Source organism: Mauremys mutica, chromosome 2 (assembly GCF_020497125.1).
Source record: "Mauremys mutica isolate MM-2020 ecotype Southern chromosome 2, ASM2049712v1, whole genome shotgun sequence".
In the NCBI taxonomy this organism is placed as follows: domain Eukaryota; kingdom Metazoa; phylum Chordata; order Testudines; family Geoemydidae; genus Mauremys; species Mauremys mutica.
This window is the reverse complement of record NC_059073.1, coordinates 147,541,036-147,565,399: the sequence shown is the minus strand read 5'-3', so window position 1 is coordinate 147,565,399 and position 24,364 is coordinate 147,541,036. Positions and strand designations below refer to the sequence as shown.

The 24,364-nt window shown below is 60.1% G+C and overlaps 2 protein-coding genes across 3 annotated transcripts; both read left to right on the top strand.

Annotated features, from left to right (window-relative positions):
* Nucleotides 1-2,953: 2,953 nt before the first annotated feature.
* LOC123362639 (interleukin-36 receptor antagonist protein-like) lies at nucleotides 2,954-7,207 on the top strand. 2 transcript variants are annotated; one of them, XM_045003047.1, is made up of 5 exons: nucleotides 2,954-3,172; nucleotides 4,054-4,114; nucleotides 5,092-5,180; nucleotides 5,829-5,953; nucleotides 6,215-7,207. In XM_045003047.1, exons 1-5 carry the CDS (start codon nucleotides 3,142-3,144, stop codon nucleotides 6,422-6,424), a joined length of 516 nt encoding a protein of 171 aa, XP_044858982.1. In that variant the 5' UTR covers nucleotides 2,954-3,141; the 3' UTR covers nucleotides 6,425-7,207. The 2 variants fall into 2 exon arrangements, with proteins under 2 accessions (XP_044858982.1, XP_044858981.1); XM_045003046.1 differs by lacking the exon at nucleotides 2,954-3,172 and having other exon boundaries at nucleotides 3,284-4,114.
* Nucleotides 7,208-11,775: 4,568 nt separating this feature from the next.
* LOC123365344 (interleukin-36 receptor antagonist protein-like) lies at nucleotides 11,776-15,096 on the top strand. The gene is made up of 4 exons (XM_045008109.1): nucleotides 11,776-11,852; nucleotides 12,497-12,688; nucleotides 14,173-14,297; nucleotides 14,754-15,096. Exons 1-4 carry the CDS (start codon nucleotides 11,783-11,785, stop codon nucleotides 14,961-14,963), a joined length of 597 nt encoding a protein of 198 aa, XP_044864044.1. The 5' UTR covers nucleotides 11,776-11,782; the 3' UTR covers nucleotides 14,964-15,096.
* Nucleotides 15,097-24,364: the final 9,268 nt, after the last annotated feature.

Genomic DNA, 24,364 nt, shown 5'->3' with positions numbered 1-24,364 from the left:
CTGGGGCTTGATTCTTTGGGATCGAGAGAACCTTTTTCTTTTATTGGGGCATTGGTTTTCATAACCATTCCTCCCCAGGACGAGTGGCACTGGTGGTGATACTGGGAGACTGGAGTGTCTAAGGGAATTGCTTGTGTGACTTGTGGTTAGTCAGTGGGGTGAGACCAAAGTCCTCTTTGTCTGGCTGTTTTGGTTTGCCTTAGAGGTGGAAAAACCCCAGCCTTGGGCTGTAACTGCCCTGCTTTAAGCGATTTGTCCTGAATTGGCACTCTCAGTCGGGTCCCGCCAGAACCGTGTCATCACAGTGCCTCAGGTTCCCCCAAGCAGTTCTCGAGTGTCTGGGTGGTGTGATAAGGGGTTATGGTTGCTGCAGAGCAAAGGGCCAGTGCACCGAAATGCCTGACGCTCTGTCTCTTAGCAATTGATGACCTGGGCCCCTCCTCTGCAAAGGTGCCAGTTGAAGGTGTTGGAGACAAAGAGGTCAGGTGACCTCCTGGCCCCAGAGACAAAGCCCAGAGAGGGAGGGCTGGAGGGGGTTTTCAGTTTTGAAGCTGGCTGGGAAATGGAGAGGGATGCCCCAATGGGGCTTGGGCTTCCCAACGGGGCTGTGGCCTCCCTGGGGGCCCCAGATGGACCTAACTAAAGGGGGTCCTGCTGTCTGTGCCTGCAAGACCTGTTTTAGACTGTGTTCCTGTCATCTAAATAAACCTCTGTTTTACTGGCTGGCTGAGAGTCACGTCTGACTGTGAAGTGGGGGTGTAGGACTCTCTGGCTTCCCCAGGACCCCGCCTGGGCAGACTTGCTGTGGGAAGCGCACGGAGGGGCATATGCTGAATGATCCCAGGAGAGACCCAGGAAGTGAAGCCGTGTGAGCTTCTTGCCTTGGAGACATTCTGCTCCAAGGGAGAGGAGGCTCCCCAAAGTCCTGACTGACTTGGTGGGGAGCAGTTCCAGAGCATCGCCCGGGGACTCCGTGACAATGGCTACGGAGCGGGCGGCCTCTCTCCACTCTTTCCTTCTAGGCCAGGAGGTGAGTAGGTTGGAAGAAATGTTAGGGGCCCTGTTCCTGTCCAAGGAGTCTTCCTTGGGCTCCTGTGCTACAGAGAGTTTCTGTAAGAGTTTGTCCAGTCTCGGCCTGTCTCGCTGGAGGGAGATCTGGAGACACACGTGCTTTCACCCGTCTTGGTTCCCGTCAGCAGTCACCATTACTGTTGTTCTGGGATACCGTAGAATATCGCCATGGGTGCATTTAATGGGGATTCCCCCCTCGCTTCCCTGCTCTTCCCAGTATCTGCTCCCGGACAAAATGTCTGGTCACGCCTCGAGTCTACGAGGGCCAGCGTCCTCGTTGTCAGCGAGAATAACAGACTATCAAGTCTGCAGCCTTGTCGTCCTCTTTCCAAGCTCCGCTGGGCCCTTCTTCCTGTGCAAGCATGGGGCAGGGGGCTGGCGCGGGCCGGGTAAAGTTGGGAGTCTGAACCATGGACCCTGAGAGGGGCACCTGTCACCTACCCTGCCCAACGACCAGTCAGGTGTCTGGGGTTTCTTGGGGTTTGCCCAAGATGGGCCACTCAGTCTCTTTCCTTCTCTAGTGTGTAGGGCGTGAACACTTCGGCAGCACAGGGCCCCCAGACAGCTTGAGCGGCCACGTAGCCCTCCGTGGATCTGCAAACCCAGCTTTGGCCCGCCGGTGGGAGAATCCAGACAGACTGCTCCTTAGCTGGGAGTCCTGCTCTCTGGGATCCCGTCTGAGAGGCTGGCTTTAACCACCACCAGCAGACGTCCTTTAGCCTTTGGGCGATCGCCCACGCCAACGGTAGATTTCTTCATGTAGACCTAGCCGGCCAGCCCAATATGGCAACCTTCACCTCGTCACGTCCCCGGCATGCTGCCTGGGCTTCCCCAGCGAGGAGTGGGGCCAGCCGGACTGCCCACGGGGCTGGGGCCATCGAGAGGCTGTGGCCTCCCTTTCGGGAGTTACCAGGAATGACTCTGTTGTCTGTCGTCAGGGTTGGGGTGGTGCCCGGACATGCTGGGGACACGCTCTGCATAGCGGCGGGTCCGCAAGCAGTAGCGGGTTGTCCCAGGCCCACCAGCCATTGGGACGACTGTTGCTGGTGCAATGCCATCTGTGCAAGCGGTTGTTGCTGCGCCTGTTGTGCTGGTGAGTCAGCTGGCTGGTGCAGGAGCCAGTTCCAGGGCAGCTCCAGGCCCCAGCGCGCCAAGCGCGTGCTTGGGGCAAGATGCGGGGGGCGCTCTGCCGGTCGCCGCGAGGGCGGCAGGCAGGCTGCCTTCGGCGGCTTCCTGCGGAGGGTCCGCTAGTCCCGTGGCTTCGGCGGACCTCCTGCAGGCTGCGGGACCAGCGGACCCTCCGCAGACAAGCCGCCGAAGGCAGCCTGCCTGCCATGCTTGGGGTGGCAAAATCCCTAGAGCCGCCCCTGGCCAGTTCACCCATCGCTCTTTGCACTGCAGCGACGGTTACATCCACCCCACTTCTGGGACTGCCTCGTCAGCTGCTCTTGGGGCCGGCTCCTAACTATCTCCCTCTAGCCACCTCCAACTGGCCCAGCCCTAAAATGAGTCAATCGGCCCTTAAACTCCAGGGCGTCTGTTATCTCCCCATCAGTTCCTTAGAGGCTGCCTGGCCCGGTTGTTGCCCTCCACTATCCCAGGCCTTCCTGCCTCTCAATCTCGCTCGGTCCTCCCTCCTTTGTAGCTGTGGCTGCCTGCGGGCCTCTGTGACTGTCAGCCTGGTGCCTCTCTCCCTGGGCTCCACCTGGGTTTTGTGAGCCCCGTCATGGGCGATCAGGGCCGTGCCGGGTGGGGGTCCGTGCCGGAGTGCTGCGTGCATTGCCTTCTGGCCCCAGCGCCCTGACAGCCGGCCCCAGTGTGCCGGCCTGGGAGATTCTGCCAATGACTTTTCCCTGAGTTGGCAGCTCTAGCTTCCCGCCCAGCACGGTTTGCATGTGGAGCTGAGTGTGCTCGAATACCAGGCAGTTCCTCCCGCCTGGCGCAGCATTGTGCAACAACAGCTCCCTGCCAAGCCAGCCCTCCCAGGTGTGACCACACCTCCCCTCGCTGCAAGCAGCATAAATAGCCGGGCGATGCTTAGCTAGAAATCAGACAGGAGGCAGGCGAAGAATGGGCGACCCGGAGCCGCAGGCGGGCCTGGGTACTGTATTGCCATCAGCAAGCGACAGCTGCGAAGGGTTCTCTCTTCTGCGACTGCTCTGCTGGGTCTTGCGGCTCTATGGGGCTTTTTTCCTTCCTCTTTTGCCGAGAGTGCACTTGATCTCCTTGTAGCTGGAGCTGGGAGGCAGGCCACCCCGCCGGCATAGGCTGAGACGCAGCTCCGAGACAGGACAGACGTTTGCAGCACAACGACCGTATTTTAAAGCCAGAAAATGGGCTGATGTATAGAGATCTCGGTGGGGAGCAAGCTAGCAGCACTCCACAGAGCCAGCCCGGCTGATCAGGGTCATGCATCCGACGAAGTGGGTATTCGCCTACCCACGAAAGCTCATGCTCCGATACGTCTGTTAGTCTATACGGTGCCACAGGACTCTTTGCTGCTTTTACAGATCCAGACTAACATGCTACTCCTGTGATACAGGGCCATTTTGATTTTCTTTGAATAAGTGACAGTTTAGTTGTAACAAGGTGAAACCCCAGCTCATTTCTAAACAAATCCCCCTCTGGCTGTAACTTCAGCTGCGTTTCTCTGGCTGTCGTTTCCATTCCCTCCGAGGTGACACACAGGAAGCCAAAGGTCACCGCAGTGCGGAAGTTGCAGCACTGGTTACGACACAGGCTGCAAGGCGCGTGCAGGTTGAAAATTACGCTGGTGGAAATTTTGATGCCACAGAATGAGTTACACTTTAGAGCAATGATGTACATTACGGGCATGCGGGAGCATGTGACGGCCTCTATAAAGAGACCCATGCTGGCCCAATGGCAGAGTAGATCCACAGAGCAGGGTCAGCGGGTGCAGGATGGGTTGCCTGGTGTGTTGGCTCAGTTACCTGATAGTACTTTTCCTCTTTTACTGTTCAGAGGCCCGTCCGTCCAACATTCATGAAAAGCCAGCCACCCAGCTGAAAGTCCCCAAGTACCGGTAAGTGATTTCTGTGTCCTGGCAGCGCAGGGCTGCAGAGTTCAGATCCATGGCCGAGCGATTGCGAGGATTTTCACAAGGCGGGCCTGGCTCCCTGTGGTGTTTGTTGTTCTCTGTATCGTGGTAGGGCCTCGGAGCCCCAGTCATGGAGCAGGGCCGTGTTGTGCGAGGCGCTGGCAGCAGCGACGGGGCAACCGCGAGAGCAGACTCCAGCCCAAGGCGGAGTGGGTTGGGCATGGCAAAGGGGATGTTCGGTGGGACCAGGCACCCAGCACCCATCAGCTCCTCTGCAATCCGGGAGCAGGATCCCTGAGCTCACTGCCAGCAGAGCGAGGCCTGCAGGAGGCACATGGCTGGGGCTGGGGCTGGTGGGTCCGTGGGGCTGTCAGCCCGTGGTGTCTTGTGGCACTGCTGAGTCCAGGGGCACTGAGGGCTGTGTGGAGAGAAGCTGGCATGGCCCTGCATGGATGCTTCCATTTGAGCTTGGAGCTGGTTATGTCTGTTTAGTTTAGATCAGTTGGGAATCGGCGCTGGGAGGGTTGGAGGGGCGGGGCACTGGGAGAGCTGGAGGGGCGGTGGGGGTTTGGAGAGGTAGGGCAGGGTGCTGGGCATCGGAGGTGAGGGGCGGGTGTTGGAGGGGTGGGGCGGTGGGGGTTTGGAGGGGCAGGGCAGGGGGCTGGGCATTGGAGGGGAGGGGCAGGATGCTGGGGGGTTCAGTGCTAGGGGCGGGGTACTGGGGTTTGGAGGGGTGGGGCGCTGGGAGGGTTGGAGGGGCGGTGGGGGTTTGGAGAGGCAGGCCAGGGTGCTGGGCGTCGGAGGTGAGGGGCGTGGTGTTGAGGGGCTCAGTGCCGGAGGTGGGGCTCTGGGGGGGTTGGAGGGGTGGGGCACTGGGGGGGGTGGGAGGGGTGGGGCACTGGGGTTCAGTGCTGGGGCTGGATCTGTTTGCGGCTCATTGGCTCACACTCGCTACCTTTCAGCCTTTGGGACGTGGCCCAGAAGTCTCTCTACCTGCGGAACAATCAGCTGGTCGCCGGCTATTTGCAAGGCCCCAACTCTGCGCTGGAAGGTGAGTCGCACTCGCTGCCCACCTGCCGCCCCTGCCCTGGGCAGGCCAGGGCCTGGGAGCCTCCCGGGCAGATCCTGTGCTGGGCACCGTGCCACCACCCTCACCTGGCAGCCAGAGCCTCCGGCTGTGCCCGCCCTGCCCTGGGTGCCTCAGCACAGCTCTATCTCCCTGGCGCTTTCGCTTGGCTCCCCTGAGCTCCACACAGCTTGCAGCCATTGAGCAGCGATGCTAGAGCTCTGGGCCGCACCCCCTGCTGGAACGCCAGCCCCCCGGGACCCCAGGGCTGGCAGCATGGACCCTCCAGGGACCAAGGCCCGCAGCATGGACCCCCCCGTGGCCCCAGGGCCAGTAGCACGGACACCCCGTGGCTCCAGGGCCAGCAGCGCGGACCCCCCCCACCCCGCTTGTTCTGCTAAGCGCTAATCAGGCCAGTCTGTTTTTATTCCCAGTGGGCCCAATGCTGGGGGCTCTGGCCTCTAGGTCACGTGAGTGGTCTGAGAGCCAGCCGGGCTCTCCCACCCTGGGACTCGCTGGGGACTCTGCCAGGGTGGTATTTTCAGCTGATGGGCGAGGGGGCGGCTCGGCCCTGGCCCTGCTTTGGGGACAGGTGGATCTGTCCTAGGGCTCACCCCCTCTTTCTCCTCACAGAGAAGATTTACTGTGTCACCAACCGCTTCTACGAGCCGGAGAAGTTCCCCATCATCCTGGGCATCCAGGAGGGGCACCGCAGCCTGGCGTGTGGGACGGGCGCCCTGCCCGTGCTGCAACTGGAGGTGAGTGGGGACCCACCTCAGATCTCTGTGTCCTACGTCCCCTTCCCCCCTCCCTGGGGCTCCATTCCCCCGGCCCAGGCCTAGCTGCAGCGCAGGCTGGTTGTGGGTGCTCCCAGACCCCCCTGCTCCACTGGAGTCCAGATCTCTGCCCGTCACCAGTCCGAGCCCCTCCCCCCCCGCTCAGTACAGACCAGCCCCAGACCCTGGCTGGCCCCCGCGGGAGAGTCTCCATCCCTCACCAGCCTCTCTCCTCCTGCACAGGACGTGAACATCACGGAGGTGTCCCGGGGCGGCAACGAAACCTCCCGCTTCACCTTCTTCCGCTCCTACAAGGACGGCATGTGGCGCTTCGAGTCGGCCGCCAACCCGGGCTGGCTGCTCTGCACCTCGGCCCAGTCCAATGAGCCCCTGGGCCTCACCCGCCACCCGGACGCAGCCCACATCGTCGACTTCTACTTCCAGCTGTTCTGAGCCCAGCCGCCCGGGGGGGGGTGTCCCGGCCCCTGGCTGCTGCCAGCCCAGCCTCGCCCCTGGCTGTGTAGGAGACCAGCTGGGTTGGGAAGGGCTGCACGACCTCTCCTCTGACCCAGCCACAACCAGCCAGGGTTGTGTTCCTAGGATTCCTGGCTCCCAGCAGGAGGGCCCCGGGGCCTGATCCTGCCGGGGAACTGAGCGCCCGCCCGGTGGGAGCGTTTCAGGGCACCCAGCCCTTGTAGAGCCAGGCCGTGCACTTCAGCCAACGTGCCCCAAAGAAGGCCCCAATCCTGGGGGCCGATCTCCAGTGCCGTGGGGCCTGGCATGGCTGTCCAGGACACCCAGCCTTTTCCAAAGGGGCCTGTGGGCATCCAGCGGCAGGATGGCCCAGCAGTTAGAGCACTAGCCGGGGACTTGGGAAACCCTGCTCTGCCAGACTCCCGTGGACAAGTCCCGGAGCCGCTCCGTGCCTCAGTTTCCCCCTCTGTACAATGGGGCCAGCCGCCCGGCCCTGTATCCCGGGGCGTGTGAGGGTAAATCCATTAGCCACCTGCCCATGAACGAATCCCAGAGTGTGCGGGTGTCTGCCCACGTGCCACGTCAGCACCATTCTGGCTGGGCTTGGTGTCTCCCGGCGGTTCTGCTCTGCACGGCTACGAAAGGGCCGGGTGCCCCAGGTGGGGATCTGGGTGCACCCCCTTGCTGTGTGAATAGCTTGTCCCACCAGAGAGCTCTGGACCCCCCCAGCCCCAGCCTGGCTTTGAATAAACATGGAAATTAGCTACCCATGCCTGAGCGACACTGTTGAGTTGAGATGCACCCGCCCCGCTCTGGGCCCAATTCCCATCAAACGCCCCGGCTGGGCCATGCTGGAGCCGTAACGCCAGGCTCCCCATTCCTCAGAGCCCGGGGCTGCCACCCCCCACCCCCAGCCTGCTCCCCACGGCTTCCAGGCTGGATAAACACGGGGCTGGCTCCCCGCAGGGCTTAGCTGGAGTAAGGAATGAAAGAGCCAACCTGGGTTCCATTCCCTGCTCAGCCACCCACTCGCTTCCCCACTCAGTGCCTCAGTTTCCCCACCAGTCACATGAGACTAGTGCTCCAGGTCTATGGCCAGGCCCTCAGCTGATGTCAATGGGTGCCGCTCCATCGGAGTCAAGGGGGCGGCGCCAGTCACAACTCCCACGCATACAGTGCTCGCTCTGTGTTACCGCCCTCCCGGGGATCGCATATTCCAGCTCTCCTCGCTCCCTGGGCCCATGCGGGGAAAGTGCCCCGGGCACTCTCCCCTCCCAGCGTTACAGGCGGGCATGGGAGCAGTATGGAATAAGCCTGGTGAACATGGGGGCTAGTGCGCGGGGGGGAGGGGGAGGCAGAGGAGCTGCCCCAGGGAACGGGACTGGCCAGGTACCAAAACCAGGGGAAGGGATTTTATACAATGTCCCTCCAGCCTGGGGAACTCACCGCCGCATGGTGTCATGGAGGCCAAGAGCTTAGTGAGGTTCCACCAAGGACCTGTTTCTCCCGAGTGAGGCCGTCCAGAGCTACAGGAGAGGGGGTAATGCAGCAGCTGGGAGCTGAGCCCCTTGCCCCTGGCTCTGACAGGGTCGGGGAGAAGCAGCTCCCGGGGCGGGTGGGTCTGGAATGGCCCCTTGCAGGGGCTCTCTGGAGCAGCTGGGAGCGGCCCCATGGCAGACAGGCCACGGGGTGGGCTGGGCATGGGTGCGACGTCCATGCCCATTGGGGATGGAGTCTGGGAAGGCGCATGGCACAGACGCCACTGCCGATAAACCAGTCAGGCCAGTTTGCAGGCAAGGGACTGGGGCAAGAGAGGGGAGCGTGTGTGCTGCACCCAGCCCCAGGCAGCCCCCTGGCGTCAGTGGGAGCGCTGGGCACATGAGGAACATGGGGGGTAGCACCCCCAGTGAGCCGTGGGGACCGCCTGGGGAGCTGGGCGCCCGAGGTTGCAAACGGACCCCTGCTGCTGGGCCTCCCAGGACACACACGTCCTTCCTTGTGGGTTTATTCCCCTCGTGGCTGCTGCTCCAGCCCCCCATCAGCGGGGAACCAGCGAGCCTGCCCCAGCCTTTGGAACGAAAGACCAACGGCTCAGGGAAAACCAGGAGCCTTTCCCAGCCAGCTCTGCTCACGGCCCGGGCGCCCATCCTGGGAACCAGGGTGCAGCTGAAATCCAGAGGGGGCTGGGGACACTCGATGCACCCGACTGGAGGTGGGAGAACCAGTCCATTTGAGGAGGGGCCTCTGCTCGCGCTGTGCGTGGAGGGCCAGCCCCACAGCGGCTGGGGCATTTCACCCATCATTGCACCCTGATCCCCCTGAGGCAATGCCGCCCACGGCTCTGGCATCACACCAGGACCAAGCTGCACCCGCAGCCTGCTTGGCAGGTTCCCTTAATTCCACCCACTGACGTGGGAGCAGCAAGATTTCAACATCCCCCAGCTTCCGCAGCTGCCTCCTCCTGGCCTGAGGTGGAGACCGGCCCAGCATGAGCCAGCTGCACATGCAGGGTCCCTCGCCATGCCTGGGGCTCCGCACTGGACTCCCCGGCTTTGCATGCTTCTGACACCCCAAGTACCCCTCCCCACGGATCAGCGACAGCACCAGCCGCAACGGGGGGCAGCTGGCTGGGGACGGCTGGGATCATGACGCAGGCGCTGGGCTGCAGCTGAGCTGACCTGGGTTCTGTGTCAATCTGTCTGGGCCTCAGTTTCCTCATCTCAGTTGGGGTCTGCACAGCCCCCAGCTCGACGGGGCCCTGATCTCAGGGGGGGGTCTGGGCAGCACCCGGCACAATGGGGCCCTGATCTCGGGCAGGGTTTGGGCAGCATGCGGCATGATGGGGTCTCAGGTCTCTGCCTGAGGATTCCTGCCTTGGGGTTTCCTGACTGACCCAATTCCTGCCCATACATCACTCAGTTCATGAGCTCTCCCCAGCCCTCTGGTCCGGGACTGGGTGTTGCCCCTTCCTGGAAGCCGCCATGTGTCAGCCGAATTTGCATGTTACATCAGCGCTGTCCTCTCCCAGGCCCATTATCCCAGGTGTAACCGTCACTCCCTGCGCAGCAGGGCCCATAAGAAGCTGTGGAGCTGCTGGGCGGGTGCGACGGCACATTCCAGAGCTCACAGGAACTTGTCGACTGCAGGTACCGCTCTCCCCCGGGTGCTCGGTGCCATGGGCCTCCTCTGCCAGCTCGCTGCCCTGGCGCCCGGTGTGTCCTCTGCTCTCTCTTCTGGCTGGGATGGGGGATGGGCACATACCCGGGGTCAACAGGGAGGGGCAGGAATCCAGTGCCCCACCGGGTGGGCACTGGGGCTGGGTTCAGCTAGGATTACCAGCTGCTGGCTGAACAGACAGCCCTTTGCAGCCTTCATGGCTGGGAGTTACCTGGGCACAGGTGCCTGCCAGGGCTGGCCTGGGCCCGAGCCCAAAGCCTTTGGCATCGCCGGCAGGTCTCCCCTTGGGTTGGCACCTCAGCTGCCGTAAAGCAGCAGAGCTCCACTGACTCCCCTGGGCTCAGGCCCCGCCTGGTCAGAAAGAATGCCTAGGAGGCCTATGAGCTGCCACCATCTCACACAGCCAGGTGTTCACTCTGAAACCTAGTGATGGCCTCAGGCATGTTGCCATTGTGGACTAATGTCTCTGCTGTTGCACATGCGGCCGTCCTGGGACTGTGGGCAGATCCTGGCGCTATAGGCTGTGTTGGAGAAGGATGCCCCAATCTGAATCCCGGCTCCCTGGTTAAAGACACACTGATGCGGCCTGTATCAAAGCCCCACTGCTGGGGCTCGGTCCCAGCCGCAGGCAGGGTCAGGCCTTCGTGATAGCCAGGAATCCTGCTCATTCCTGACTGACACCAGGTGCCGGCCTCTCTCTCCCCCAGGCCCAGCCATGTCCAGCACTCCAGAGTCACACGTGGGTTGGGGGATACCCCACAGATGAGTCCTAGCCCCCAGGCTGTACCATGGAGGCTGGCCATCTGTGGGTCCCTGCCTTGCCAGGCTCCATGGGGCATGGGTGGGTGGCTGTGAGCACAGCTCATGAGCCGTGTCTACACCCTCCACCCACGCACCCCAGGAGAGCCAGTTTGGCTGGAGCTGTAAGCTGGGCCTACCCACCCCTGGGCTTGGAACAGCCTTTGGAGCCCTCTGACGCGGGCTAATGCCACGGGATGGCACCGACAGGCCCTACTGCTGTGCCCAGCTCACACTGCTGGCGCTCAGCAGTGGCTCCATGGGCATCAATGGGCCAGATCCTCTGCTGGTGTCAATTGGTGTCGCTCCACTGCTGCGTGGGGAGCCCAGGGCTGGGGTAGCAGGGGTCTACAGGTCAGGAGTGAGGGGCACCGGCAGACCTAGGGGGGAGCAGGCCTGAGCTAGCAGGGGTCTGCGGTTCAGGCGTGAGGGGCCTCGAGAGAGCTGGGGGGGCAGGGCTAGGCTAGCAGGGGGCTGCGGATCAGGAGTGAGGGGCACTGGCAGAGCTGGGGGGAGCCCAGGGCTCAGCTAGCAGGGGGCTGCGGGTTGGGAGGGAAGGGCGCAGGCAGAGCTGGGGGGAGCCCAGGGCTCAGCTAGCAGGGGACTGTGGGTCGGGAGTGAGGGGCACCGCCAGGGTTGGTGCAGGGAGCCCAGGGCATCCCAGGGTTTCCTGAGAGGTCAGCAGCTGGGGGCAAAGGTCTGGCCGTGGGTGCTGCTGTCGCTGGTCACCATCTCCCTTTATTGACAGCAAAGCCGCCGGAGGAGGAGAGCCAGCTGGAGACTGTGTGGGGTAAGAGCTGAGGCTGGGCTGGGGTCTCCCTTCGGTGGATCCACTGTGCTGGGGTGGGGGTGTGGGGAACTCAGCGCTTTCTGCCCCATCCCAGCTGCCATCTCCCCCCAAGAAGCTCTGCCTCCCCCTCAGCTGGGGCTGAGAACGCAATGGTGCCGACAGCCACTATGCAGCCTTCCAGATGGCTTGTGGAACTCCCCGCTACTGGACGCCAGCTAAGACACACCCCGCCCCCTGAATCAGCCAGGTGCCCCCTGTGTGCTACGGCCCGTATCTGCCCCCATGGCCAGCCCTTCCAGGGGCACATTGGGGTTGATGTTTTTCCCAGGAGGCTGTGATTGGGGGTAGGGGTGCAGAGAAGGGGGTGAGAATGCCTCCCTGCCAGGTCTGTGAGTCAAATGTGGGGAAGTGACTCCTTGGGGCAGGGTCGCCCACAGCGGGATCTAGCTCTGAGACCCCTGCTCTGTGCACGGGAGGTACGACACTGAGATCACTGACCCCAGTCTCCCCTCTCCCGCTGGAGAGCACTGCAGGAACACCGCAGTAGGCTGGGCTCACGGGACGGGCTGAGGATGGAGCCGGATTCGTACTCGGTCGTGGACCCCAACATAGAGAAGCTGTTCAAAATTTTCTTGGATGAAGGTAGCGACCCAGGGGCTTGGGGTGGCTGTGCCAGAGGGGGAGACATGGACGCTGCTTAGCAACTTGTCTGCAGTGCCCTGTGCCCCCCATGCCCTCAGCGCCCATCGCAGCCCATCTGGGGAGGCAGAGGCTGGGGTCCCTACAGGCCCCTGGTGGTCAAATGACCCAAGAGACCAGCAGCTGGAGGCCCCATGAGGGAGTCTGGTATTAGCAACTGTGTAGCCACAGCTAGAGAAGCTGGCTGTGATCAGGGCCCCGTCGTGCCGGGCGCTGCCCAGACGGTACCCGAGATCAGGGCCCTGTCATGCTGGGGACCCTGGTGTCAGGGGGATGGGGACCCCAGTTGTGGGAGTGCAGGAGCAGGGAGGGGGACCCTGGTGGTAGCAGTGGAGGGGTGGGGATAGGGTCCCTGCATGGGGGGGTTGGCAGGGGAGTTCTAGTAGCAGGGTTGGGGAAGGGGACCCTGTCATCGGTGGTGCAGTGGCAGGTAGGGGGCTGAACCCCAACCATGGGAGTGCAGGGGCAGGGAGGGGGACCCCAGTGATGGAGGTGCGAGGCAGGGAGGGGGATCCCAGTGGCGGATTTAGGGAAGGGGTGGTCACACAGCAGCACCTGGGTAATGGGCTTGTTGGTTTGGTTCCCAGAGGATTTGGTCGGGAGCGGGCACGGGCACGGGAGCGGATTTAACATTCATGAAGAGGCGTTGATTCCTGGCTTGCGGCCGCCCAAACAGCCGTTCCACTATCAGATCCGCGACACCAGCCACAAGGCCTTCTACCTGCGGGACAACAGCCTGGTGGCCGCGAACCTGCAGGGCGAAAACGCCAGCCAGGAAGGTTGGTTGCCTCCAGGGTCCCTGCTGGGGTTTCACGGCTGGTGACCTCACGCCACCCCCTTCCCAGAGCCCCCTACGCGCCTGGCTCCAGCTTCCTTGGTCCATTTGGCTCCCAGGCGCTGGGAGACGCCAGGTGGGGCTCTGTCCCCACACAACGCTCCTGGGAGTTTGCAGCCAGCAATGCCCACCCCAAGGGGCTGAAATGACAGCAGAGCCAAGCGTCCCCTGCCCCACTTGCTCTGCTGGTCTCCTGGTCTCATTCCAGCGGCCGGCACGTTGCACACTAATGGAACGGCTGCTCGGGGAGCCCTTTGCAACAAGCGTTATTGGTCCTGCAACCCCAGGAAGGGCAGAGCATGGTCCTGAGCCCCCACCCAGCCCCTCCACTGTTCCTGGGCAATGCTCTGGAACTGCTCCCCAAAAAGCCAGTCAGGACTTTGGGGAACCTCCTCTCCCTTGGAGCAGACTTTTTCAGGGCAAGAAGATCACACGGCTTCACTTCCTGGATCTCTCCTAGGAGCATTCATCATATGCTCCTCTGTGCGCTTCCCACAGCGAGTCCGCCCAGGCGGGGTCCTGGGGAAGCCAGAGGGTCCTGCACCCCCACTTTGCAGTCAGACGTGACTCTCAGCCATCCAGTAAAACAGAGGTTTATTCCATGACAGGAACACGGTCTAAAACAGAGCTTGTAGGTACTGCGAACCGGACCCCTCAGCCGGATCCATTCTGGGGCCCAGTGAGGCAGACACCCATGTCTGCCCTCACTTCCCATCCCCAGCCAGCTCCAGACTGAAAACCCCTCCAGCCCCTCCTTCTCTGCTGAGTTCCTTTCCCCGGGCCAGGTGACCTGACCTCTTTGTCTCCAACATCTTTAGCATCCTCTTGCAGGGGAGGAAGGGCCTGGCCATTAGTTGCTAGGTGACAGAGGGTCGGCCAGGAACTGAGCCCCACCCCCACCCCCCCCAGTATTCAGAGAAAACATTAAGAACATTCCCAGTTCGTCACACTAGGGCCAGTGGAAAATCAGGTCCCAGCCTGGGGAAATTCCCACCGTTCGAATTTAGTTTCCACCCCGAGTTGGGGTGAGCAGTCCAAATCTTGCCCAGCAGGGAGGGGCGGGTTGGGAAGGGGGAGAGGTTCCATGTCACTTTGTCGGGAGGGAGTGAATCGCGGTCGCCCCAGCCACTGCAAGGCCTCGTGGGGGCTGTAGTTCACTCGCCTCATTCTCCTCTTCTCCGCCCTGGGCCAGGCGCCCCAGCTGGACTACAGCTCCCAGGATGCACTGCCATGCAAGACCCATGATTCTACCACAGTGCATCCTGGGAGATATAGTCCAGCCAGGGAGCCTGGCCATGGAGGACAGTGGGGCCACAAGGCAGTGAAGGGGGACTAGGAGCAGCCCATGCTGGGAGGTCAGTGACCTGCCCTGGGGGAGGCCCTGACTGTGCTTTGATCACATTTTCCCCTCTCGATCTCCCTCTGCAGAGACGGTCAGCGTGGTCCCTAACAGAAGCCTGGAGCGCAAGAGGTGTCCCCTGATCCTGGGCATCAAAGGCGGAAGCCAGGGCCTGTCTTGTGGAACAGCCGAGCAGCCCCGGCTGCAGCTGGAGGTGAGTGCGATGCCAGGGGCCCCCTGCCAGCCCCTCCCTGAGTCTCTGCTGCGGGGTTCTCAAAGCCCTGCTCAGAGCCAGAGCTGGACCAGGGCGTAGGCCCTACCAGCCAGCGTGTGGAGCTCACCTCCTGGGGTCATGAGAGTGTCCCACACGCTCAGCATTCATCAAAGAAAAGGTTCATCTCCAGATGTCCTGGCTGTGCAGAATGGGACTGGAGCAGAGACAATGCCTGAGTTTGCAGAGAGCCTGAGCCCACAGGTCAGAGAAGAGGGACTGGCCCTGGCCTCTCAATGCGCCTGGCTGGGTTTTGGCCAGTAGGCCCCAATCCCCCTCCCTAGTCAATACAGACAGTTGCACCTGGGGCCCAGATCCGCCTCCCAGCCCCACACTCCATTGTGTCCAGCTGTCTCGAGGCGTTGCTGGTTCTAACCTACCCTCATCCCTCGCCTGCAGGACATGCACCTCATCGAGCTCTTCTACAAGGATGAGGAGGCCAAGCGCTTCACTTTCTTCAAGACCTATAACGGCAGCATGCACCGCTTCGAGTCAGCTGCCTACCCGGGCTGGTTCCTCTGCACCTCAACCCAGGCCAACGAGCCCATCAGTCTCACCACTCGCCCGGGGGAAGCCGACATCACCGACTTCTATTTCCAGCCCAAATAGCCACGGGGCGGGAGCCAGATGCTGCTTCAGCCCTGCCCTCCCGGTGACTAGCCATGGTGGAGAGGTTAGAGCTACCCACTGTGATGGGTTGGATCACAGAAACCCCCTTGGGAACTGCCAACTGATGTGCCAAGACTACTCCTGCCCCTGCTTTCCTGGCCTGGAAGCTTAGGACTCCAGCACCCTGTCTTGTTGAGCCAAACACTCCCGTCTGCTCCAACAAAGACCCAGGGTCTGAATTACTTGCCCCAAAGCTGCAGACTTAACTGAAAACAGCTCACAGAAGTGTTCCTGTCTTTGACATTCAGTTGCCCAACTCCCAATGGGGTCTAAACCCAAATAAATCAGTTTTAAGCTTTATACAGGGTAAACTCATAAACTGTTCGCCCTCTATAACACTGATAGAGAGATATGCACAGCTGTTTCCCCCCCCCCCCCCCAGGTATTAATACATACTCTGGGTTAATTAATAAGTAAAAAGTGATTTTCTTAAATACAGAAAGTAGGACTTAAGTGGTTCCAAGTAGTACCAGACAGAACAAAGTGAATTACCAAATAAAATAGACTTGCGTGTTCTATTTTATGTCTAAGAAACTGAATACAAATAAAACCTCACCAGTTCCAGTAAGCTTCCTTTTACAGACTAGTCTCCTGCTAGTCCGGGTCCAGCAATCACTCACACCCCCTGTAGTTACTGTCCTTTGTTCCAGTTTCTTTCATGTGTCCTTGGAGGTGGAGAGGCTATCTCTTTAGCAAGCTGAAAACAAGATGGAGGGGTCTCCCAGGGGTTTAAGTAGATTTTCTCTTGTGGGTGGAGACCCCTTCCTCTCTCCTATGCAAAGTCCAGCTCCAAGATGGAGTTTTGGAGTCACATGTGCAAGTCACATGTCCATGCATGACTCAGTTTTTACCAGCCAAGCCACACATTCCTGGGAAAGCCCCGATATGGATTAGCATCTTCGAGTTCATTGTTGGCTTAAGTGGTTCTTGACTGGACGTTTAATTTGCACATTCCTTTCTCAATAGAAATCAAGCAAGTACACAGCCAATATTCCTAACTTCAAGTACAAAAATGACACATGCATACAAATAGGAGGAATGTATTCAGTAGATAGATATGTTTGTGACGTTATTGATATAATCTGGGACCATATAGAACACGGTTGCAACCAAGGTCCTCTAGTGGCACCAAATCTTATGTAAAGGGCATCATATAAGGTGTCTACGACCAGGTTATGGGTTGCTGGTTATGATTATGCTGTCTGTATGCATGTGTCATTTTGTAGTTGAAGTTAAGAATATTGGCTTTATCCTGTCTGTATTTCAAACTTATGCTGTGCTTCTGGGTGACATCCCAGACAAGTTGGTGTTAGCTCTGCCTAGCCTGCTTGATGGCCCATTAAGGACCATCAGCTATACAACTGACCCATTGAAAGAAGGCAGATATGCCTTGTAACTCAGCAAAGTATGCAGGAACTTGCTCATGTGACTCCAGACTCCATTTTGCTGTAATTTTCCACAGTAAGAACAAAGAGGTTCTTACACCTGGAAAAGACTATAAAAGGCTGATGCCTCATCTCCATCTTGTCTTCAATCCTGCTTCTTACCTCTGGAGGGACTTTGCTACAAACTGAAGCTCTGAACAAAGGACTGATGACCCATCCCAGCAGGGGATGTACTCCAGAGACTTGATCTAAACCGGCAATTTACTCCATGACTGTTACAAGCCTGAAGCAAGAACTTTGCCATTACTGTATGTAATTGATTCCATTTAACCAATTCTAACTCTCATCTATATCTTTTTCCTTTTATGAATAAACCTTTAGATTTTAGATTCTAAAGGATTGGCAACAGCGCAATTTGTGGGTAAGATCTAATTTGTATATTGACCTGGGTCTGGGGCTTGATTCTTTGGGATCGAGAGAACCTTTTTCTTTTATTGGGGTGTTGGTTTTCATAACCATTCATCCCCAGGACGAGTGGCACTGGTGGTGATACAGGGAAACTGGAGTGTCTAAGGGAATTGCTTCTGTGACTTGTAGTTAGCCAGTGGGGTGAGACCAAAGTCCTCTTTGCCTGGCTGGTTTGGTTTGCCTTAGAGGTGGAAAAACCCCAGACTTGGGCTGTAACTGCCCTGCTTTAAGCGATTTGTCCTGAATTGGCACTCTCAGTTGGGTCCCACCAGAACTGCATCATCACAATGTTACATGACATATTTAGCATAAAACGTATTCCAGTTATATAGATCTATCTATCTATCTATCTATCTATCTATAGATATATATCTTTGAAAACTCCTGGTGATCGGGGGAGGTCCCAGATGACTGGAAAAAGGCTAATGTAGTGCCCATCTTTAAAAAAGGGAAGAAGGAGGATCCGGGGAACTACAGGCCAGTCAGCCTCACCTCAGTCCCTGGAAAAATCATGGAGCAGATCCTCAAGGAATCAATTCTGAAGCACTTAGAGGAGAGGAAAGTGATCAGGAACAGTCAGCATGGATTCACCAAGGGCAAGTCATGCCTGACTAACCTAATTGCCTTCTATGAGGAGATAACTGGCTCTGTGAATGAGGGGAAAGCAGTGGACGTGTTATTCTTGGACTTTAGCAAAGCTTATGGGCTAGATGAATGGAATATAAGGTGGATAGAAAGCTGGCTAGATCGTTGGGCTCAACGGATAGTGATCAATGGCTCCATGTTTAGGCAGCTGGTATCAAGCGGAGTGCCCCAAGGGTCAGACCTGGGGTTGGTTTTGTTCAATAACTTCATTAATGATCTGGAGGATGGCGTGGACTGCACTCTCAGCAAGTTGGCAGATGACACTAAACTGGGAGGAGTGGTAGATATGCTGGAGGGTAGGCATGGGATACAGAGGGACCTAGATAAATTAGGGGATTGGGCCAAAAAAAACTTGATGAGGTTCAGCAAGGACAAGTGCAGAGTCCTGCACTTAGGACGGAAGAATCCCATGCACTGCTACAGACTAGGGACCGAGTGGCTAGGCAGCAGTTCTGCAGAAAAGGACCTAGGGGTTATAGTGGACGAGAAGCTGTAGATGAGTCAGCAGTGTGGCTGATTTTGGATGCAGCTGCCCCCCAGGATTACCCTTGTTGACTCCCCCCTCCCGCCCCGAAAAATGCTAGGGCCAGAAGGGGCTGGCGTGCGGGTCCAGCCTGGCCTCGGGGGCCGTATTCGAGGCACGAGAGACTGGGTGGCAGGGCCTGGAGGAGCTGGAGCATTTGGGGTTCATTTCGGTATCTGGCTTCGTACCGGCCCCTGGCCCCCGGCCACGGGTCTGGCTTTTCCCTCTCTTTGTACAGGCTGTTTTGAGAAATAAAACAGCTCGAAATGCCCAGGGAATCACTGCTGAACATGTGAGTGCTGTGCGGGGGCATTCGGCTGAGTGTGTGGTCGACGTTTGAAAATGGTGGAGAGGAACCGACGGGCAGTGGGCTGGAGGATGGTGGCTGGTCAGGCAGGGGGAAGCTGGGAGGTAACTGGACCCCAGGAACCGAAGGGGGAGGGGATGCAGGAGGTAATGGTGTGCGGCAGGACTGGGGCGGAGGGCCAGATCTCCCAGCTCCATAGTCACAGCTGTATGAGCCAGGCTCCCTGGCTGTTTCTGGGCCACTCTTCAGGTTGCTGGGCGGAGAGAAGGGGCCGGAGGGCGCTCCTGATGGGAAGGCAGGTGTCCCAGACTCCCAGGCCCTTTGGTCTCTCGGCTCCATACGGCCCCGTCAGTCTAACAGCCCTCCCCAGGCTCCACAGCTTCCTGGGCCCGCACCTCTCTGAGCCATCAGCACACCTGGCTCTGCCGTGGGCCCCTCAGGGAATCCACAAACACAACAAGGAGTCCGGTGGCACCTTAAAGACTAACAGATTTATTTGGGCATCAGCTTTTGTGTGTAAAAAACCTCACTTCTTCAGATACTTCTTCAGGGAATCCATTCGCTTGGGGTCACCACACCTAGGGGAGCAATGCCCCCCCCCCCCCCCGATCTCTAGCCTGCCGTGACTCTCCGCCAGCATAACACAGGTGGGTTCATTGTACGTCTGGACACAGCACGGGCAGTTCTCAGGGGCCTCAGGCCTGGCCAGTCTCAGCCCCGTCCAGCTGGGTCTGTCCCCAATTATGACTGCTCTTTGTCCCCAGTCTAGCAGCCCCCTCCTCCCAGCCGACCACCCTATATCCCCTCCACCCTTTGTCTTCATTCCTGGGCAAAGAGATCACCTGGGCCCTCTTGCTTCTCTCTTTGTTCCCCCCTTGGCTGGAACCAGCCGGTTGGGTCACCAGATCCTCTCTCCTCAGCCCCTTGTCCTCCCACTGGCCAGAACCGGAGGATCCCACACTGGGCTGGGCCTCCCGGTCACCAGGTCACCCGTCGCCGGGTCTGCCATCACCAGGCTGCTGTCTGGTGTCCAGGGGTCCCGGCTGCTAGGCGAGGTCAAACCTGGTCCTTAGCAACAACAAACCCTTTCCCACCCCCTCATTACACTGGCAGCACCCAGAGAAACAGCCCCACACCGTGTTCATGCAAAACACTAAGGAAATGCCCTGCTTCGTCACACTGGTTCTCCCCAAAGGAGCCACTCAGCTGATGCCCTGCTAGATGCCCCTCATGCCCCTGGCCTGGGGTGCCCTGTGCCCAGACACGCCCTCTGCAGCTGTCCCTCCCCAGCATGCACTGGCTGGGCAGACAGCAGTGCTGGGTCACCAGGAGGCACCAGGGCTCTGGGTGCCCAGGTGTGGCGTTGGCAGGCCATGGGGATGGCGCCAGGAGCCTGGCTGGGAGCGGGGCCCGTGGGGGCCAATTTCTGTCTCAGCTGGATGTTTTCCCACATCTGCAAACTCAGCTGACTCTGGGGCTGGATCAATGGGCCGGACTGTGGCTCTGGCTGGAGGCATCGCCTGTGTCCCTTCGCCCCAGGCGGCATCTCCTCCTGCTTTGATTTCCTGAGCACCGAGACATGGGCTTTCCTCGCCCAGGGTTTGGGCCGCCAGCTCTTCAGGTCAGGGAGCATCCGCCCCACTCAGTGGTGCTCTCCCAGGCTGCCTAGTAGCCTGACTTTTCCCTGGGTTCGCTGCCTCTATCCCTGGGAGCGTTCCACCCTCTCCTGCAGATCCCCTGGCGCCATCTTCCTTCTCATGCTCTTCCCAGCAAGCTCCTTCCCAGCTCCAGGTGCCCCAGGGTCCTTCCGAACCTCGACTTGGCCCGTTGCTTTGATGGCCTGCTGGGGTCAGCTTGCCTCTTCTTTGGGTCTCCACATGGCATGGCCAGGAGACCTTCCCCATAGGCCCTGCCTGTGGCTCTGGGCTTGGCGTCCCTGGCATTCTGCAGAGAACTGGGGGTCTCCAGGCACCCCACACACTGATCTGTAGGGAGGGAATCCCTCAAGGGATTCCTGACAACCTGAGGGGGCCTCACTCTCCTGACAACACCACACTGGAAAATACCTGAGGAACAAAGACTGAACTGGGAGAAGTGATGGTCCCAGGCTAAGATCTTTAGCCTGTGTATGAAAACCTGGGAAAGCCAAGGCAGCTTGTGCCTTAAGAATCTGCCAGCCTGTTTGTCACTCAGGGTGAGAATTTGCTAATTTGTATCCTACCTATCTAGTGTGTCAAGCTCAGTTTGCATGTTTTGTTTCATTTGCTTAGTAGTCTCCTTCCTTCTGTTTGCTATTCCTTTAACCACTTAAAATTTACCTTTTGTAGTTTATAAATGTATTTTGTTTGTTATTAAACCCAGATTATGTAATTTCTAACTGAGGGGGTAAGAAGTCCTGCACATCTCTCTCTTCACATTGAGGAAGAGGGTGGGTTTTTATGAGTTTGCGCTGTGCAGATTTTTCTATACAGTGCAAGACAGTATTATTTTGGGTTTATCTCCCCAAAGGGGTGTGAGTCCTCTCCCACGGAGCTGACTTCAGTCTGTGTCTGCAGCGGGGTGTGGCCCTACCTGTGTGTGTGCTGCAAGAGGCCAGAGAGACTCATTCAGCAAAACAGGGAGAGGGAACCCACGCTAGTGGAGCAGGAGAGGCTCAGTGAAATCCCAGTACATCAGGTGACATCCTGGATGGACGGGGGCTCCAACCAATCACAGGGGTTGGTCCTGCTTTGAGCAGGGGGTTGGACCAGGGCCGGCTCCAGAGTTTTTGCCACCCCAAGCGGGGAGGGGGGCGGGGAAGGCACGATCGGTGGCACTTCGGTGGCAGGTCCTTCCCTCCGAGAGGGACTGAGGGACCCGCCGCCGAAGAGCCAGATGTGCTGCCCCTTTCCGTTGGCCACCCCAAGCACCTGCTTGCTGCACTGGTGCCTGGAGCCGGCCCTGGGTTGGACTAGATACCTCCTGAGGTCTCTTCCAACCCTAATCTTCTAAGAGTCAATGATTCTATGATCCAGAGCACCTCCAACACATAGCGTCAGCCCGGGGAGGAGCTCTCCACTGCTTGGACCCCCACTCCCTGTTTCACCCCCAGCTCACCCCCACCTTGCTGCGCCATCCCCTGGGTCGCATGCCCCTGAACACCATCCTACTACCCCACCCCCAGCATCCTCCAACACCGCCTGCCCTGCCCACACTCTCCACCCTAAGCAAGAGTCCAGGGGCGCCCAGGCATCGGGCAGGCTCTTGGGGGCAAATTTCACCCAGTAGCGGTCAGGGGTGAGATGCCTGGTCTCTCAGGGGTCCGGCTGGCTGGGGTCCCCAGCTGTGGGCATGGTGCCAGCCTGCAGGGGCTCTGGGGTTCGCCCCCAGAGTGTTGGAATCCGGGCGCTGGATGAAAATGAATCCACTAAGCAAATTACAACGTGAGGCTCATGTGGGACCTAACTGAGCTTGCGATTGAGGGGCCAGGGGCAAGGCCAGCTATTTAAACCCAGACCATAAGTGAAGCCTAATTAGGCTCCCAGCCTAAGTCAGCTTCCCTTATCATTAGCATCTCTTCTGTGGTGACTGAGTCTGGGTCATCTCCAGCTCCTCAGCTTGTGGGGGGGCGGGTAACTGGGCCCAGAGCTGCAGGATGCCCCCTGTGCCCCGCCCCATCATCCATCTGCCTCCCCGCTCCATGGCCCGTCCAGCTGACATCCCTCTGTCCCGCTGCTCCCATGCCCCTGCCAGCATGCCATGTGCTTGCTTGTGCTGTCATCTACAGGCCAGTGCCTAGCACTGCACCCTGCCACCCAGACCCCAGGGCTGCGGCTGTCCTGACCCAGGGCTGGGGGGCAGAGCCTGGAGGGTTGCTCTTTGCTGGCCTGGGCACTGCAGCTCCTGGGGCTCAGCCCCGCCCAGGAAATGGGGCCCCACAGCCACAGGAGGGACGCAGACCTAGAGACCCCAGGTCACTGTAGGCAGCAGGAGCCAGAGCGTGGGGCCAGGCTGATGTAGCTGCTGTCTGCACTGGGGGGCAGGGCCAGTGGAGCGCGGGACCCGTCCCTGGCTGTGAATGAGGAGCACAGGGCTGTGCACACACTAGCCGTGAGGCCATAGCCTTGTCGGGGGGCATGCGATCCTGGGGCTGAGCAGGGAACAGCAAAGGGGACAGAGTCGGGGGGGGGAGGCAGGGGCCCCTGTAGGGGGCCGCAGCTAGAAGAGAGGCTGAATGTGTGGGGAAGTGCAGGAGAATCGCCCAGCCTCCCTGGCAGGCAGGGGCGGCTCTAGGCACCAGCAAAACAAGCTGGTGCCTAGGGCGGCAAAATCTAGGGGGCGTCCCCTGCGGCCGGGGGGGGGGGCGGCAGGCTGGGCCGGCGGACCTGCCGCAGTCATGCCTGCGGGAGGTCCACCGGAGCCCCGGGACGACTGGACCTGCCGCAGGCATGACTGCGGAGGGGGCGCTCGTCCTGCGGCTCGGCGGGACCACCCGCAGGCATGACTGCGGCAGCTCAAGCGGAGCCGCCGGACCCGCGAACCGTCCGCAGCCGCGGGAGGTCCAGCCGAGCCACGCGGGACCAGTGGTCCCTCTGCAGTCATGCCCGCGGGAGGTCCGCTGCTCCCGCGGCTCCGGGGCGCCTCCCGCGCATGACTGCTTGGGGCGGCCAAAAACGTAGAGCCGCCCCTGCTGGCAGGGCCATAGCTTCATTGACCAGAGAGGCAACAAGGGGATTGGCTAGAGCCAATCAGGGATAGGTGAGGCGGCGGGGGTCGCGCGGAGCCCGTCGGGGATGAGGCGAGGCAGCGGGGGTCGCGCGGAGCCCGTCGGGGATGGGGCGAGGGAGCGGGGGTCACGGGGAGCCCGTCGGGGATGGGGCGAGGCAGCGGGGGTCACGGGGAGCCTGTCGGGGATGGGGCGAGGCAACGGGGGTCACGCGGAGCCTGTCGGGGATGGGGTGTGGCAGCGGGGGTTGCACGGAGCCCGTCGGGGAAGGGGCGAGGCAGCGGGCAGAGGCACCCTAGAAGCCCACCAGACTGTGTGGGGTCCTGGCACTGTCCCAGGGGTGGTGGGTTTGGATGTGTCATTGCTGCTCCCTGGCCACGGAGCCCCTGGAGCAGCCCCCCCACCCTGAGCCCTGGCCAGGGATCCCGGCAGGACGGCACTGCCAGGCGCAGAGATGGGGCCGGCCTAGCTGCCTTGACCAGCCCAGTGAACGACTGGCTGCTGTGGACCCCATGGGTGCCAGGAACGTGTAGTGGCCAGCCAGGCTGAGCTATGCCAGCCCAGCTTGTGAAAGGTATTTGGGCACATGGAGGTTGAGGGGAGTTAGGCACCCAACTAGTTTAAGGCTCTGGACCCAAGGGCCACCTACGCATGTGCTGGCTCTGACCTGGCTGAGCAAAGGGGAAGGCAGCACCAGCCGGGGAGTCACCCACGTGCAGCCTGGCACCGTCTGCTCTCCTGGGTCAGGCCTGGAGCCCAGCCCTCCACCTGACCCAACTCGTGTAAACAAGGCACAGGCCCTACTGAACCATGGGAGGGTGATGGCCTCACTCCTGATTTACACCAGTGTCACTGGCTGCAGGGTGGGGTGGGCTGCCTGCCCTGAGCCCTGCACCTCGCTGCTGGTGTCTGCACCAGGGCAAAGTGAGTGCAGGGCGCTGCCTCTTCTAGGCTGGTGGCAAGTAACCCTGGCAGGGCAGCGGTGTCAGCGACAACACCAGGCGCTGGGACCTGGGAGAATAGGGTCCTCAGTTGCGTGGCAGGGGAGGATCGGGCCCACAGTGCAGGTGCAGGGGAGGATCGGGCCCACAGTACCAGCACAGCGGAGAATTGGGCCAATGGTCCTGGGGAGGATCAGGCCCACAGAGCCAGGGCAGGGGAGGATTGGGCCCAGAAAGCCAGGGCAGAGGAGAATCGGGACCACGGAGCCCGGACAGGGGAGGATTGGGCCTGTGGTGCTAGGGCAGGGAAGGATCAGGCCCACAGAGCCCTGATAGGGGAGGATCTGGCCCATGTTGCTGGGACAAG

Coding starts and splice junctions, on each gene's coding strand:
- LOC123365344 (XM_045008109.1), top strand. CDS start 11,783: ATGGAGCCGGATTCGTACTCGGTCGTGGACCCCAACATAGAGAAGCTG. Junction 11,853..12,496: donor CAAAATTTTCTTGGATGAAG/GTAGCGACCCAG, acceptor TTTGGTTCCCAG/AGGATTTGGTCGGGAGCGGG. Junction 14,298..14,753: donor AGCCCCGGCTGCAGCTGGAG/GTGAGTGCGATG, acceptor CCTCGCCTGCAG/GACATGCACCTCATCGAGCT.
- LOC123362639 (XM_045003046.1), top strand. CDS start 3,993: ATGGGTTGCCTGGTGTGTTGGCTCAGTTACCTGATAGTACTTTTCCTC. Junction 5,181..5,828: donor CCCCAACTCTGCGCTGGAAG/GTGAGTCGCACT, acceptor TTCTCCTCACAG/AGAAGATTTACTGTGTCACC. Junction 5,954..6,214: donor TGCCCGTGCTGCAACTGGAG/GTGAGTGGGGAC, acceptor CCTCCTGCACAG/GACGTGAACATCACGGAGGT.